The 17,416-nt window shown below is 43.8% G+C and overlaps 1 protein-coding gene across 1 annotated transcript; it reads right to left on the bottom strand.

Annotated features, from left to right (window-relative positions):
• Positions 1–11,424: 11,424 nt before the first annotated feature.
• Positions 11,425–17,379, bottom strand: LOC147529302 (WD repeat-containing protein 43-like). The gene is given in 5 exon segments (XM_086626351.1): positions 11,425–11,699; positions 11,778–11,899; positions 15,734–15,868; positions 17,183–17,247; positions 17,250–17,379. Coding segments are annotated over 5 exon segments (474 nt in total). The 3' UTR covers positions 11,425–11,677.
• Between the last annotated feature and the right edge of the window lie 37 nt (positions 17,380–17,416).

Here is a 17,416-nt window from a genome sequence, read left to right as displayed (position 1 = left end):
TTTTATGATAGGCTTTGCCTTTTTTTTTTTTTTTTTTTGAATGTGTAAATGTAGAAGAACCGAACAGGCTGGCTACATGCTAATCCTCCTCGTTGTCCTGGCCTTTATGCTGTGTAGGTAAACCGGTGTGCCTCGTTTTAAACATCCAAGCCTTAGTCTGCAGTCTTGAAACCTCACAGTGGCTACTACTGAAAGTAGCACTGCTTCTTCAACCACCTCTAAATACCAGAGAGGTCTTTGCTGTCAGTATACAAAAAATAGCTGTAACATTTATTGTTTAAGGGTGGAATGGTCTGAGGGTGTTTGTGTGGACTAAAGAAGCCTGTTACAGTGTGTTTTGGGTTTTTACTATGACACGTTTTCCCTGAACTGTTAGTTATCACCTATAGAAAGCCATGCCATAACTGTGGTGCAAACATAGGTGCATCATGTTGTTTTTTGTAGTACAGTATTTGGTATGGCTCCAATTTGCAGGCGCTAATAAAGAGCTCATTGTCTGTAATTTCCCCAGGTTTCAAAATCTGAAGAAATTACTGTTTAAACATTGCTCAGTATTTTAGAAGTAGAGTTGCTCTACACTACGTCACTCCTCAGCAAAGCAATGGAAATGAGGGACCATTCACAACAGCGTTAATGTTACCCTCTTTCCAGGTTATTTTAGGGGAAGCTTCTCCGTGGAATCAAAGCCAGTGGAGCAGGTGCATAATTAAAGAGATAAAAGGGCCCGAGTATCGAAGGAGCTTCATTGCACAGACACCTTGGTGTCTAGAGCATTGGAAGGCAGTGTCTTTTCTGTACCTTTTGTGGCCAATACATAAGTCTTTGTGGTGGAACACACCTTATTCCGTGGCTATTCGATAGTAACTTTCTTTAGCATACAGCTCTGAAAGTAAGGCCTTGCTTAGTTGTTATAAACAGGATAATTTTATCAACTGTTGGAGGTACCTCCTCTTATCAAATAGCTGAATGCTGATGAGGCAGTGCAGTGTAGCCTAGTTGGGGTTTCCACTTACTGAAGCATAATTACAGTTCAGACAAATTATAATTAAATGCTATGAGCACATACTGGCTCTATCATATAGCAAAGAGAAGAAAAAAATATTTTGATCACCAGGCCCTAGAGAATATGTAAACTTGTTCGAATACTCTTGTGATCTGTATTTTTCAACTTTTTCTCTGTAATTTATGTCTGCTCCAGATCTGTTTGGAGGATAGAGTTCAGTCCACTAAAGTATTCAGGAGCTGCTGACACCAGTGGGAGATTTTCTGTTGACTTCAGTGAACTGTGGATCAGATCTGAGGAGATAAATCCAGCTCCTTCTGAAGTCAGTAAGAATTAGCGCGATACTGGGATCTGGCCTAGGTCTTTAGGAGGTCATTTCCAGGTCATCCCTAGAAATTGGGTAAGTGGGCTTTGTGATACAACCCAGGCACAGCAAAGGGACAAAATCTGCTTTCAGGGAAAGTTGCAAGGGTGTATGAGTCACTCCTGAAGTATCAGGAAACGATTCAAGGTGGGGCTGTGACATGCAATGTGGTCAGCAGATTGGAGAGATGAGTGGAGAGAGCATGATCAGTGCCATTGGAGCGTTGGGCAATGGGGCTCTGCCTGAGATTCTTCAGAGGCTGCAAACCTGATGGGTTTTGGGTGTACCCTTCTGAAGATAACCAAAGTCTCGTCCTTAGAAAATAGGCCATGTATTATACAAAATTGCAAAACATAATCTTACTAGTGTTTTCCCAACGGAATTAATGTCTTTTGAAAATTCATGATGACTTTTAACTGGTTAAGGCTGCCAAAGTTAGAAACAACCAGAAATGGTCTTATGCTCAGAATTGCCAGCGGGCTTTTTTAGACAGTAGACATTGCTATATACATTATCTATAGTAGAGACTTTTATTACGACAGTTTTAGAATGCTTGTGTTCAACTTTTTTTTTTTCAGACTGTACCATCTGTGTAGAACGAAGCCTTGAAAGGACTGTAGGAAGAGGGCAATATTGAGAAATTATGTACAGTATCTTGTCCATGATGTGTTTCTGAAGATGCTGTGCCTTCACAAATTGATATATGCTGCAGCTCGAAGAAGTGTAATAAAGCTGGTGCTTCTGTGTATTTTATTTTTCCTGCAGGTTTGAAAACCACCATGTAACAGGTAAGTATTGTTATATTGATTTGAATAATGAGAACATTTGGAGTCATGGAGAACTTAAATGTTTTGGCCATATGGAGCTGGTCAAATACAGAGCCAGTAAGAAAATAAATGAGCAGTCATGTGTCTTTCCGCTAGACTGAGTGTCTAACTACTTTTGAACACTGTAAAAAAGCTAGTTTACACGTTCTGTTTATTTTTGGCCTGTTTCTAGATCATGACTTTTTTTTCCCTTGAATAACAACACAGTTTATAAACATAACTCTGGTCGTATATTTTGCCGAAATCATGGTGCACACTGGAGATGGAAATCAGTTCAGAGGCAGTGGAAGCACTCATGAAGTGATCCTCAGCTTCAGAAGCACACAGCTTAGTTCTCTATCAGGCTGGAGACCTTTCACTGAAAGTAAGAGTTACCTACTCAGAGGTAAAGGGCTGTTGGTTCAGAGGTTCATAAATCTAGGCAGGGTGTAGCCACAGGAGAGAAACGCTCATGCAATTAATGTATGTTCTATTTGTGTCTTTGAGGATTATAGAAACCAATCTGTTTGATACGTTGTGGCATCCTCACCTCTCTGCCAGGGTTTAGTCTTAACTCCAGTGGGTGGGGTCAGTAACAGGCTGGTCATTCTTGTCTTTACTTACCTGAAAACACCTCTCCATGGCTCTTATACCAACAGCATTTTTTAGAACTTCTATTATCAGCATTCAAAGCTGCTTAAAAGGCACAGCATTAGATGTAAAAAACTTAATAACTCTTCATCCAGGCTACTTTGTAGCAGAGAGACAAACCTATTAATTTTCTACTGTGCCAAATCCCTCTGAACACTCACTGGTTTCACAGGGTTTGGAAAGGGCTCAGAGGAAAACACAAGATCACAAGTTGTAGTAAGAGAAGCTCCGTTTACACTAAAATTGTTTCAATTCTGGCATCGGAGATACTTTTTTTTTGGCACTTTCAGCCATTCTCTGTGAAAGAAGATACAGATGGAACTTTGTCAAAACACTTGTTAAAAACTGTTTGAGAGAGTCCTAAATAGTTTTTAGCATGTTTTATCGCATGACAACATCTCTGCACTGTAGGCAGAACCAAAGCAGATGGTTATACAGACAGATAGTTGTCCCACCTCTCAGTATGGTGGTATCAGAAGGCACATGAAGTACTTTTCTCTCCACCTGAAGGTGTCTGCCATTAAATTTGCTTGTGTCGGACTTGTCTGTATGTACAGCTTGCTACAAGGCTAGCTAGGCTGTGGATTTACAGTATGCCAGGTAACCCCCAGTAACAACCTATGGACACTGCTGTGCCCAGCAGTAAGCAGAAGACATTTATTCCTCAACGAAAACAGGGTCACAGCACGCACACAGGCAGTTTCCAGGGAGCAGCTAGCGTGCTGGAAATCCCCACCCGCTCTTGCCTCGCTCTAATTTGTGTGCGTAGTCATACCCCAAGCAAAGGTGAATAAATACACCCATGAGCGGAGCAGAAAAATCTTGTGCCACAAACACCGTGTAGCACAACACATCGGACAGCAGGGAGTGGGCTTAAGAGAGCTGGGTGTTCCAGAGCTCACAGAATGCTTTTTTTTTTTCCTCACTGAAATAAATTGCTTTTGTGTTGTAATTACTTTCCTAGTTCTCGAATTTCCCTTATTTTTTCACTTAGCAAGAGCTGTTACCAAAGTTCATCTGTTTCTCTTTGCACTTTAGTTTACAGCCCTTGTACTAGTCATTTTATTGCTTCAACCTCTGAGTGAGAGAACTTTTACAACTTGTGATTACTGAATTTGGAGAAACAAGAAAGCTTTTTGACCTGCCGTGGAGTAATTATAGAGCCCATTGCCTCTTGGGAGGGGCGTTCAATGTTTAACAAACTGAGGCAACTCTAATTTAACTGTGTAGAGCCTGGACCATTGAATGGGAGTGGGAAAAAAAAATTCCAGACTCTTTCCAGCTCACATTTTAACTTGCATGTTTTAAGTCTCCAAAGGGCTGTCCGTGAAGTTCTTTCCCACTGTTGAACTTGATGCTGTTCCTTTCTTAGCAGTATGAGGAGATTGGAGCCAAACTATTTGCATATGAAAATAATTTTCCCAGAAGTTATAGCTATGTTACTCTTGATTAAACCATTCATGGGTTGAGTCTTCTGAATGCCATGGCATCAAAATAAAGCTCTTGACAAAAGAGAAATTGTCCTGTCTTAATTACTACTATTGGTTCATATTATAGGGGCTGTGGTCATGGACAAAGATTGAATTGTGTTCAGCAGTGTAAAACCAGAGAATAAATAGATACCCTGTGTTTGAAAGGGTTTGTGATCTGCATTACGTGACCAGTAAACTGAGTGGTAAATCTAAACATTGGAATTGGAAAACGAGATGAGAAAGATGTGATGCAGTTTACACATTTTGCCCAGTTACAGAATCGTAAGCCAGCTAGCCAAGTGTCTGAAGGCTCCCCTCTGTTTTTCGTCTACTCAAACAGGTATTGTGTAGGAAATGCTGAACTTGCCTTCAGGAAAGGAATTGGGACATTATTTTGAAAGCACCAAAGTTTTTCTACTTTTCTTCTCCCTAGATAAAAAAAAAGATATATTTCCTGCATAATAACATGCTTAGATCTTTTGTGGGTTTGTGTACTAACGAGTACATACACACTACATCAGTGAGACCATGCATGTCTGTTATTCACTAGATGTGAACCAAATGTTTTCCACTACTGTGATTTTATAAAAGTGGGTTTTCAGGTAAGATTCTTGAAGTTTTAGTGGTTCAGCTACATTTTCATCACAAAGGTTTTTGAAGTCTAGAGTTTGCTAGTTATTTGTGAGAAGAAAGAGGAGGAAAACACAAGCTGAAGACTTTGCGTTTCTCAGTGCAAATGTCAGCAATCCAGCTCTCTGCGCACGCGCAGCACACCGGCAGCGCCCTGGGCACGGCTGGCACACACCTGCTCCTTGCTCCTGCACCTGTGTCTCAGGAAGCCTGGTGCTCTCGGCAGCTGAAACAAATGGCTCCAGGGTCATGGCGGAACAGAGGAGTCCTGCTCATTAGTGCTTTTTGCACAATGCAGTCTGAAGAAAACAGCGTGGGCAGAACTGGGTAACAAATAACCATGGTTATTAAATACTCACCACCACAAATTGCAATTTCCAGTGGCTTTAGAAAGTTAGAATATGGTGGGTGATGTCACAAGATTGAAAAAAAACCCCAAACACTTAAAGGAGTACTGTAGAGTTCATCTCCTTTCCCTTTTATGTAAAATATGCACACAGAGTTTTGAGTTACTGATGTGGAGAGATACATCATTCATCAAGAGACACATCATTCATCACTTGCCATTTTGTGACATGATGGTGAAGACCTAATGTAGTCTATCACATCTGTTTATTTTGACAAAGAAATTGGAACTCTTCAGATAAGACTACTTCATTTCATTCACAACCAGTGCTTCAGAAGTGCCAATCCTCACAAGCCAATCTGAAAGGCTTCCACTGCTTGCTTTGAATTGGTGAAGTTCACACAGGGCGTATCAGCCTGTTTGCAGTAGAAATGAACAGCAAGTTCAAACTTATGTCCCCAGCACTTTACGTAGATTTTCTGCTGCAGAGGACTTGGCTGTTTTGAAGTATGCAGAAGCAGCGTGTTTAAACATGCACTGTGTTTGCCGGCAGCTTTCGCATTCTTTTACCATTTGCTGTATCAGTCTAGTCAGTACACTTCTTGTTCACTACATAATTTCCAAATGATTTTTTCTTCCAGTTTCTGAATTTCTCAGTACCTGAGAGTAACCACAGCTGTTCTTGGAGTTAAGTATTAGAAAACCCTGCTGTATGCTTAGTTGTTCTTTTCAAGTAAACAAAGCCGAAAACAATTTTCCTGTCCAGTCATCCATCAGCGACACATACTTAAGTGGCGCTGGACCATTTGTAGTTCTAATCATACTGGAACATTTGTCAAAAGCAAGAATTTAGCTGTAAGGTGCCTTTCCAGTGTCTGTCCTTGCTACCTCGAGTAGCAAACAGGTGAGCCATATTCAGTCTGTTATGCTTAGTCCCGGCTCAGGCACCATGATGCCGTAACAATTTGTTTCACACAACTCACCTAAATCCTTCCTCTCTCTTCCCACGCAACAAAACAGGTTTCTGGTTATAGATGTGGATTCAGGTGGTTTGTTTGTTCCTTTTTAATTTACTGAAACTTTTGTGACTCGCTACACCCTTTATTCTGAAAGAGTTAGCTGCATGTCCAGAGGTTGCTTTTTAGATGACTGCTTCAGTTTTGTTATGGTCTTTAGGAACAGAGCGCTCAGCCTGCGTGCATTTCATCTAGAGCATATTTGATTGAGAGGCTGGGCTCCCCCTGACAAGGTCAGGAGTCATCTCTACAAGGAAAAGATAGTTTTTTTTCCTATTTCACACTCTGCAATAAGTAGAAAAAATCTATAACTGAAAAAATACTAATTTTATTATGAACAATGATCTGTATTTAAAAGAACCAATGGTTCTTCTTCATGACTTTGTTGGAAAAGAAATACCAGGTGTTCTTCCTATGGTACTTTATCTTTCTTAAACAACAAGTTCACTGGAAAGGATATCAGTGGCCAAAAGCATTTCTTTTCCTACCTCACAAATATTAAAAGATCAAAAAGAAAAGAATAAGTCTATCCTAAATATCATTTATTAAAAGATTAGCCCTGTGCTTTTCTTCAGTGATGCTTCTTAACCTATCTATAAACAACTGAGCTGCCTGGCAGAGAAGGACCTGGGGGTGTTGGTTGACTACCGGCTAGATATGAGCCAGCAGTGTGCCCAGGTGGCCAAAAAGGCCAATGGGATACTGGCGTGTATCAAGAATAGTGTGACCAGCAGGAATAGGGAAGTGATCCTGCCTCTGTACTTGGCACTGGTGAGGCCGTACCTGGAATATTGTGTCCAGTTTTGGGCCCCTCGCTTTAAGAGAGATATTGAGCTCCTGGAGCGGGTCCAAAGAAGGGCGACTAAACTGGTCAAGGGGCTGGAAAATAAAATGGGGAGCGGCTGAGGGAGTTGGGGCTGTTTAGCCTGGAGAAGAGGAGGCTGAGGGGAGATCTGATCACAGCCTACAAATACTTGAGAAGGGATGGTGGGGAGGTGGGGGAAGGGCTCTTCACATTAGTGATGGGTGATAGGACAAGAGGAAATGGGTATAAGCTTAGTCAGGGGAGATTCAGGTTGGATGTTAGGAAGTATTTCTTCTCTGAAAGGGTTGTCAGCCACTGGAATAGGCTGCCCAGGGAGGTGGTTGAGTCCCCATCCCTGGATGTGTTTAAGAAAAGGGTGGATGAACTACTTAGGGATATGGTTTAATGGGAGATTAGAGACGGTTGGACTGGATGATCTCTAAGGTCTTTTCCAACCTAGAAATCTATGAAATCTATGAAACTCAATCACAGAAATATTTTAAGTCCTTTGTTTTCATTTAAAGGAAGCACACTGCTCTACAGCTGCCTTTTTGGAACAGCTACTGCGTACCTATGTAACTATGTATATCTCATATAATTGAGTTCCAGTGCATTTACAATTTTTTTTTTTTTTTCAAAAATAAGATTTTGTAAGAATCGCAGGTCTTATTCATTCTATATTATATATATCAATTCAAACTGTCGTAACATAGAAAGATGAAGAGTAGCTAAATTGATTTAATGTCCACCTATAGGAAGGATTAGGAATTGAGTACAACATAAACCCCAACGCACTAGACTAGACAAATGCCACTTTGTCTCAGTTTAAATCCCTCGTGGTGAAACAGTGCCCCCTGATGTCAGCAAGCCACCTGGAAATGAGAAAAATACATTCTTCCAGGTATTCTTGGATGAATTGTTCAACAACCTTCTAAAACTGCAGTTAATAATACCTACAGTTGAAAACCACTATCCTGGCCCACTCTGTCATGCAGAGGATTTAGTGTTAGGTGCGGTTCTGATTCCCTATTGGCCCTGTGTTCAGACATCAGCCTTTCCACGTTGATGTTTTTCCATGATGTTTCCAAGTTGAACCCTTGAGTCATCCCCATCTCAACAATCCTCCCTCATTCTACAGAGTCCTGCAAGGAAAGGAAGGTAAAGTTGCAGACTGTTCAGAGCTTTTTTTCACAACTTTGGTTTCCTCAGAGACTGCACCAAGGTTATGCAGCTGGTCTGTATCGGAGCAGAGCCCTGGGTCCTGGGAGGCAGGGGATGGTGCAGTAGGGGTTAAAGAGTCACAACATCTGTTGAATAGCTCGACTGTAGAATCATAGAATGGTTTGGGTTGGAAGGGACCTCAAAGATGATCTAGTTCCAACTCCCCTGTCATGGGCAGGGACACCCTCCACTACACCAGGTTGCTCAACACCTCATCCAGCATGGCCTTGAACACTTCCAGGGATGGGGCAGCCACAACTTCTCTGGGCAACCCCTTCCAGTGCCCCACCACCCTCAATTTCTTTTCCACCAGCAGTAGTAAACATCACATTCTTAGAACATGACAAGACTTTTCCAGACAGATACATTGCACCAGAAAAGTGAGGAATGTCTTTTCTCCTCCTAGTATGTTTGAAAAAGGTAGGTTTTAACACTGTGTTAATAGTAGAGAATGTTGTGTCCTGAGTTATTTTAAAAACAGTTGTGCTGGGTCTGTTGGCAAGGTTTTGGTAGCGGGGGGTGCTACAGGGCTGGTTTCTGTGAGAAGTTGCTAGAAGCCTTCTCTATGTCTGACAGAGCCAGTGCCAACCAGCTCCAAGGTGGACCTGCCGCTGGCCAAGGCCAAGTCCATCAGCGATGGTGGTAGCGCCTCTGTGATAACATCTTTAAGAAGCAGGTGAGGAACTGCACAACAGCAGTTGCAGCTGGGGAGAGGAGTGAGAATATGAGAGAGCAACAGCTCTGCAGACACCAAGGTCAGCGAAGAAGAAGGAGGAGGAGGTGCCCCAGACGCTGGAGCAGAGATTCCCCAGCAGCTCATAGTGAAGACCATGGTGAGGCAGGCTGTGCCCTGGAGCCCATGGAGGTTAACGGTGGAGCAGAGATCCACTGGCAGCCCCTGGAGAACCCCCTCCCCAGAGGAGGTGGATGCCCAAAGGAGGCTCTGACCCTGTGGGAAGCCTGTGCTGGAGCAGGCTCCTGGCAGGACTTGTAGATGCATGGAGAGAGGAGACCACAGAGGAGGAGGTTCACTGGCAGGACTTGTGACCCCATGGGGGACCCACACTGGAGCATTCTGTTCCTGAAGGACTGCACCTTGTGGATAGACACACTCTGCAGCAGTTCGGGAAGAACTGCAGCCTGTGGCAAAGACTCATGATGGAGTAGTTCATGGAGAACTGTCTCCTATGGGAGGGACCCCACACTGGAGCAGGGAAAGAGTGTGAGGAGTCCTCTCCAAGAGAAGGAAGGGACAGCAGAAACAACGTGTGACAAACTGACCACAATCCCCATTCCCCATCTTCCTCTGAGGGGAGCAGGAAGAGAAAATGGGGATTAAAGTTGAGCCCAGGAAGAAGGGAGGGTGGTGGGAAAGTGTTTTAGGATTTGGTTTATTTCTCATTATCCTACTCGGATTTGTTGGTAATAAATTAAACTAATTTCCTCAAGTCGAGCCTGTTTTGCCCTTGACAGTAACTGGTGAGGGATCTCTCCCTGTCCTTATCTCGACCCATGAGCCTTTTGTTATATTTTCTCCACCCTGTCCAGCTGAGGAGGGGAGCAATAGAGCAGCTTTGGTGGGCACCTGGCATCCAGCCAGGGGCAACCCACCACAGCAGTGAAAAGCCCTTACCTTAAAAAGTCCATTGAAATGATACCATTAATTTCGAAGGGATCAAAATTTCACCTGAGGTGCTGGGATTTTTATTTGAAGGTTTTACTTGTGTACAAACTTGTAATTTGTAAAGCAAACAACACAAAAATATTTCTGAAGTGAATGAACTGAAACAACTGATGGTAAATTTTAAATAAAAATAGTTGTATAAAGCAGAAAGACTCTAGTCAGTTATAACTTCCCTTTTAACAGTAGTGCAACATAAAATATTCTAGTTTTCCTTAAAAGCACTTTCTTTGAGAAAGTGTTTTAAATGCAGAAGAGAAAAAATTCTTGGAGGATAAATGGACCCCTACGTTTTAGCTGCGTCTTTTCTTTCCCATGGACACTTGTTCTATGCACTTTAGGGAAGAAACTATTTGTACAGAGCTGGATCGTTAGCTGGTGTTAATTATAGTTTCAGCATCTACAATATTCAAACCCTCCCTACCTCTTCAAAGCAGCATCTGCTCACAATAGGCCTGAAGTCAATTCTACGCCATAGTTCGTCTCTCAGCTTCAAGATACGAGGGAAGAGCTGTCTCCAGGCTTTTCCCATGGCCCATGGGAAGATCTCATACTTGGATTCTTCCTCCTCTTCTTCATCTATATTTGCCAGATACCTTCAAACATATATATTTTTGTGTCTGTAAATGTTATTCCATCTCAAATCACTTATCAGTACGATTTCTAACACTAAAAGGCATAATCTTGCACTAGGCTTTTTTCCTACTCTTGTGAGAAAAAATACTAACAAAATACAGCCTTCTCTCAGGAGTGCAGTATTTTCTTAATCGCTCTTCAAAAAATGGCTTTCCCTTGGAGTCTCCTACAGGAGTCATATGCAAGAACTAACATATCCTGATGGCTTTGGCCAAACTGGCGAGATAGCCTTGCACTAAAACGAACGGCTTCACTATCTTATGAAACCTTAAACTTCAAATGAAAACCAAGTCTAATCTTCCACTATTACTTAATCTCTTCACTAAATTTAATAAACACAAAACTTTATATGAGAGACACACAAATACAGGAGATGCTACAACTCCTCAGATTTTCTTCCCATTTCTGCTCTCTCTAGATGTTTATTCCCACAACCAATAAATGTTTGTAAGACTGGGATCCAGCCTTTTGAAGCCCTGTGTAAAACAAGATATACATTGTTTTACATGTTATTTGTTGAAATACAAGAGAAAATAAGAAGGAAAGGGAAATGATCACAAAAGGACGTATCATAACACATTGTCTTCATTTGTAATTTAAAAAGATACTTTTCACCAGTTTGGTACACCTTTTTGTATTTTTACCTTAAGCATTAAATATTTACACACCAAAATAGAACAACAAAATATGTGTAGACAAAGACATGGCTGTTAGTATCCATGTAAAAAGCACTCCCCAGATTATTGAGTTTAGAAAACATACTTGCTTAATAGTTTTCTACTGTTCAGTCCATACATTGATATCTGTCATTATTAACCTACCAAATAATTTAAAGAAAGCCATCATTTCCTCACGCTGAATGACTACACACATTCCCTGTGCACATTTGTATTTATGACTGGGAACCTTTTTTTCACAATTTTCTTCATAGTCTTTCAAAGTCGGCCACTTTAGTCTAATAAGGTCGTTTTGCTGATGTGATCTTGTTGCACTCAATTCCACATGAACAGTGACAGTGGGAGATGTCTGACACACCAAATTGTTTCTCATTTTGGTAAGTCAAGGTTCCTGTTAAAAAAAGAAGAAGAAATTAACTACAAAAATAGCAAGCCAGAAGGAATTTAACTGAAAACCAGCATCACTTACCACTTTACTTTGCAGGTCTGTGCATTCCACTCCACGATGTGCTTGTCCTCTGAACAGCTATACAAGCAGCAGTTGTCCTGATGTCATCTCACACAGTTTACTCTATTGTCATGACCACCATCCTACAGAAGGTAAAAGAGGGTCAGCTCACTAATAAATGAATAAGTCTGGACTACTGAGTCTTCCTCACACCAACGTGAACAAGCTGCTCTTTCGAGAGCTGAATTCAAATCACTGTAACTTGAAGAGAGAGCGTGGTTTTAAAGACCAATATACATATACAGTTACATAAGTTAAAGCAAGCTATCATCAGATGATAAGACCCTACAAAGGGGTATCATTCACCTCTCAACAACTAAAATCTTTGCAGCTCAAATATACCCTTTAATCGTTTATGAAAATATTTTCTGGAGTTTATAAAATTTCACTACTTGAATCGGCACCAGCCAGCTCAGACTACTCCCAAAAGCTTCACTGCAGATCAGCTTTGAGGAAGACAAAATACACCACAGCAAGACATTTGTCCTCATGGGGGACTTCAACCACTCTGATATCTGTTGAAGGACAACACAGCAAGGCACAGGCAATCCAGGAGGTTCCTGGAATGCATGGATGATAACTTCCTTCTCCAAGTGGCAGAGGAACCGAGGAGAGGTGCTATGCTGGACCTTGTTCTCACTAACAGTGAAGGGCTGGTGGGGAACGTGACGCTCAAGGACAGCCTTGGCTGCAGCGATCATGAAATGGTAGAATTCAAGATACTTAGGGAAGCAAGGAGGCTGCATAGCAGGCTCACTACCCTGGATTTCAGGAAAGCAGACTTTGGCCTCTTCAAGGATCTCCTTGCTAGAGTACAATGGGATGAGGCCCTGGAGGGAAGAGGGGCCCAAGAAAGCTTGTTAATATTCAAGGATCACCTCCTCCAAGCTCAGGAGCGGTGCATCCCAACAAAGAGAAAGGCAGGTAGGAACACCAGGAGGCCCGCATGGATGAACAAGGTCATCATGGATGAACATGGATCAACTTGGGCACAAAAAGAAAGCCTATAGGGGGTGGAAGCAAGGACAGGTAGCCTGGGAAGAATACAGAGAAATTGTCCGAGTAATCAGAGATCAGGTTAGGAAAACCAAAGCCCTGATAGAGTTAAACCTGGCCAGGGACATCAAGGGCAACAAGAAAGGCTTCTATAGATATGTCAGTGATAAAAAGAGATCTATGGAAAATGTAGGCCCTCTCCGGAAGGAAACGGGAGACCTGGCCACCCAGGATATGGAGAAGGCTGAGGTTCTCAATGACTTCCTTGCCTCAGTCTTCACTGGCAAGAGTTCTAGTGGCATGGCCCAAGTCACGGAAGCCAAAGGCAGGGACTGGGAGAATGAAGAACCCCCCACTGTAGGAGAAGACCAGGTCTGAGACCATCTAAAGAACCTGAAGGTGGACAACTCCATGGGACCTGATGAGGTGCATCCGCGGGTCCTGAGGGAACTGGCAGATGAAGTTGCTAAGCCACTATCCATCGTATTTCAGAAGTCGTGGCAATCTGGTGAAGTTCCCAATGAGTGGAAAAAGGGAAACATAAACCCCATCTTTAAAAAGGGGAAAAAAGGAGACCCAGGCAACTACAGGCCAGTCAGTCTCACCTCTGTGCCCGGCAAGATCATGGAGCAGATCCTCCTGGCAACTATGCTAAGGCACATAGAAAACAAGGAGGTGATTGGTGACAGCCAACATGGCTTCGCTAAGGGCAAATCCTGCCTCACTAATCTGGTGGCCTTCTATGATGAGGTTACGGCATTGATGGATAGGGGAAGAGCAACTGACATCATCTACCTGGATTTATCCAAAGCATTTGATACTGTCCCACACGACATCCTCATCTCTAAACTGGAAAGACGTGGTTTTGATGGATGGACCACTCGGTGGATAAGGAATTGGCTGGATGGTCGCACTCAAAGAGTGTGGCCAACGGTTCAATGTCCACATGGAGGCCAGTGACGAGTGGTGTTCCTCAGGGGTCGGTACTGGGACCAGTGCTATTTAACATCTTTGTTGGAGACATGGACAGTGGGATTGAGTGCACCCTCAGCAAATCTGCAGATGACACCAAGTTGTGTGGTGCTGTGGACACGCTGGAGGGAAGGGATACCATCCAGAAGGACCTTGACAGGCTGGAGAGATGGGCCTGTGAGAACCTCATGAAGTTCAACAAGGCCAAGTGCAAGGTCCTGCACGTGGGTCGGGGCAATCCCATGCACATGTGCAGGCTGGGCGGAGAATGGATTGAGAGCAGCCCTGAGGAAAAGGACTTGGGAGTGCTGGTGGATGAGAAGCTCAACATGAGCTGGCAATGTGCGCTGGCAGCCCAGAAAGCAAATCATATCCTGGGCTGTATCAAAAGAAGCGTGGCCAGCAGGTCGAGGGAAGTGATTCTGCCCCTCTACTCCACTGACATGAGACTCCCACCTGGAATACTGCATTCAGCGCTGGTGTCCCCAACATGAGAAGGACATAGAGCTACTGGAACAAGTCCAGAGGAGGGCCACAAAGATGATCCGAGGGCTGGAGCACCTCTGCTATGAAGACAGGCTAAGACAGTTGGGGCTGTTCAGCCTGGAGAAGAGAAGGCTCCGGGGTGATCTTATAGCAGCTTTCCAGTACCTAAAGGGGGCCTACAGGAAAGCTGGAGAGGGACTTTTTATAAGGGTGTGTAGTGATAGGACAAGGGGCAATGGATTTAAACTGAAAGAGGGCAGATTTAGGTTAGATATAAGAAAGAAATTTTTCACTCTGAGAGTGGTGAGGCAGTGGAACAGGTTGCCCCAAGAAGTTGTGGATGCCCCATCCCTGGCAGTGTTCAAGGCCAGGTTGGACGAGGCTTTGGGCAACCTGGTGTAGTGGAGGGTTTCCCTGCCCATGGCAGGGGAGTTGGAACTAGATGATCTTTAAGGTCCCTTCCAACCCAAACCATTCTATGATTCTTTTCAGTAAGGACACCTACAAGTGACAGCTCTTATATTAGCAGGAATAATCTTTTAAGTCAACCTATCTGTAAAAAACAAAGGACCTACCAAATAACATCTGCTACCCTGTTCCTATAGAAGAGCAGCCACTGATTTCAAACCGACAAACAGTAAATTTTAACCTGAAAATCATTTATTTTGTTCACGGCTTTCAGGCATAAATACAGCTTTTCCATAAAACACAGCTGACATTCGTTAGCTAAGGTCACTTCCACGCATCATGATTTTAAGAAGCCATTGGGTCCCTAAATTCACGTACATTTATCGCTGTACATACCACCGACAGTGCAGAAGTAAAAGAATGCCCGAGTTTCTCAAAGTGTTGCACAGAGTCATTCACACAGATTTATCTTGCTTGTTACTTAAGCCAAGACTAAACCCAAGCTACTCAGGAGTAACAGGGAAGTTACCAATGAGAAAGCCAAACCAAAAACCAGCGCGTCTCATCTAAGAAAGATCCTGTGCTGAGAGAGCTCGAAACCTTCCACAAGGTAGGCCAGTTCATACAAGAGTCCATCACAACAGCAGCTTCCCAGAATTGATGAGCACTTCAGTCCTGCCCTCCTCTCCCACCACACCGCGCAGGAACTCAGGGCATGACACTCCCATGGACGGCTTCGCTGTCCAGTTAAGCACTTCACTACTGTTATTTTTAATGCCAAATAACAAATCCATGCACAATGTTAAGACATCACACTAAAGTTGACACCAAGATTTCTCAATGTCTACATGCTGCCAATAACAGAACAAGCACCCTTTTAAGATTCCCAAGCACCTCAATTACTGCATCTCTATCCCCATACACAGCTATTATGGAAAAAAACAAACATGAATAATTAGTTTAGCTTATTCTGTTTTCTAGGAGCAGAAAGAGCAGCATAGACTGACTGAAAACATCAGTATTTGGTAGCGTGTGATGAAGAGGGTATTACTTACCAGCTTGCTCCGTAATTCTCCTTTTAATGTGCTGTACAACAAAATGCTACCAACTGCTGTATCAATCGCCAGGATATCTAACTGCCTGTCCACTTCTGCAACTTCAGACTTCCGTTTTTTCCTCTGGGGGCCATCCTGGAAAATTGAAAAACAGAAAACGTGAGATAAATTAGACTGACCAGCTAATCTCAGTGTTAAAGCAGAGGCGAAAAAAAACTTTTGTAAGTTTGAGACCCAGTCAGACTGCACAAACTCGGCTAAGACACAAAATGAAGACATTAAAGAGCAGAGAAACCAAGAGACTCATCTTGTACCTCCACGTACAAGGTAACAAAGTCACTATGAGTCACTTGGAAACATCTGGTGGAGGCCATTTTGCTGGCCTGCTGACCACACACACGAGGGAAAAAACACATTTCACTTTTGCACAGAGTGCATGCCCCAGAGGCAGAAGTAAAGATTAACATGATAAGAATTCTTCATCCACAAAATGGAAACACTTGATCAAGAACCGTCAGTTTATTTTCTCCTCAAAATCTATTCAGAAGAGTCTTGCAAATACCAAGTATTCAGAATGCCTCTTAAAAAGAAAGTGCTACCCGCTGCACAGAGGGCAGCAACCAGGACTCAAAGCTACGTGCTCTGCTCAAGCCCTGCCGTCAGTACCAGAGCTCCTCCTACCATCAGGCAATTCTTAAGTCCTCGCTCTCTCGCTCTGCAAGTGCTATCAACCACGTCAAGAAGGGATTTCACTTCATCTCAACCAGAAACGGGTGCATGCAGCACATCACTAGGAAGGGGAGAAGGAATAAAACTGGCTCGTGAGCATGTGAAACTAAAATAAAGAAGGCAGAAGCAGCCACTACATTTACCCTCACTACATTAGTCCCACATAACTAACCACACACACAAAATAAAATAAAAAGTCGCCACTAATGCTATTGATTAGTTCAGACTTTAGCAAGTCTCCTTACGTTTGTTACATCACAGCAAGGCATTCTCTCCAATTAAAAAAAAAACTATACAGAAGCTAATACTTCGTCTACACAGCAGATACATTTGCACCGACGAGCAGACAGAAGCCAAAGGACACTGATGGGAGCCACCAACTCTGTGCAAGCTCCATGTGGTGTAGCTTGTCTGCCATACAACAGACATCACACAGGGAATGTAAATAACTTTCACTCAGGTCCTGAGATATAAGGACAAGCAGGATTCGGGAGTTTTCACCACAACTAAGATTTCCAAGTTTAACACTGCAGGATAAGTACTTTGGTTCTTTGAAGCGGGACTACCCCATGGCGCCGGGAGGGCGGGGTGAAGCCGAGCGGGCCGCGGCCATGCGTCGAAGCTACGTGGGTCGCCCCCACCCCCATCGCACCCCCTCCTGTGCCCCCGTGTCGCCCTCGCCCGCCCCGCCCCTCCCCTCCCCTCACACACGGCCCGTACCTTGCTGGGGCCCAGGCCGCCCCCCGGCGGGGCCCAGGCCAGGCAAGTGCAGGCAGCGCTGAGGACGGCACGTACTCGCGCTGCCAGCGGCTCTTCGCCGTCTCCCACACCCGCAGACGCCCATCCGAGCCGGAGATGGCGAAGAAACGGCGGTCGCGGGGGCAGAAGGCGCAAAGGGCCCGCGCCGCCGCCGCCATGGCGCTCCCTGCCCGGCCCGCCGCGCCGGCGCATGCG

Source organism: Tauraco erythrolophus, chromosome 2 (genome assembly GCF_009769465.1).
Source record: "Tauraco erythrolophus isolate bTauEry1 chromosome 2, bTauEry1.pri, whole genome shotgun sequence".
Lineage (NCBI taxonomy): Eukaryota > Metazoa > Chordata > Aves > Musophagiformes > Musophagidae > Tauraco > Tauraco erythrolophus.
This window is presented reverse-complemented; position numbering and strand designations above follow the sequence as displayed.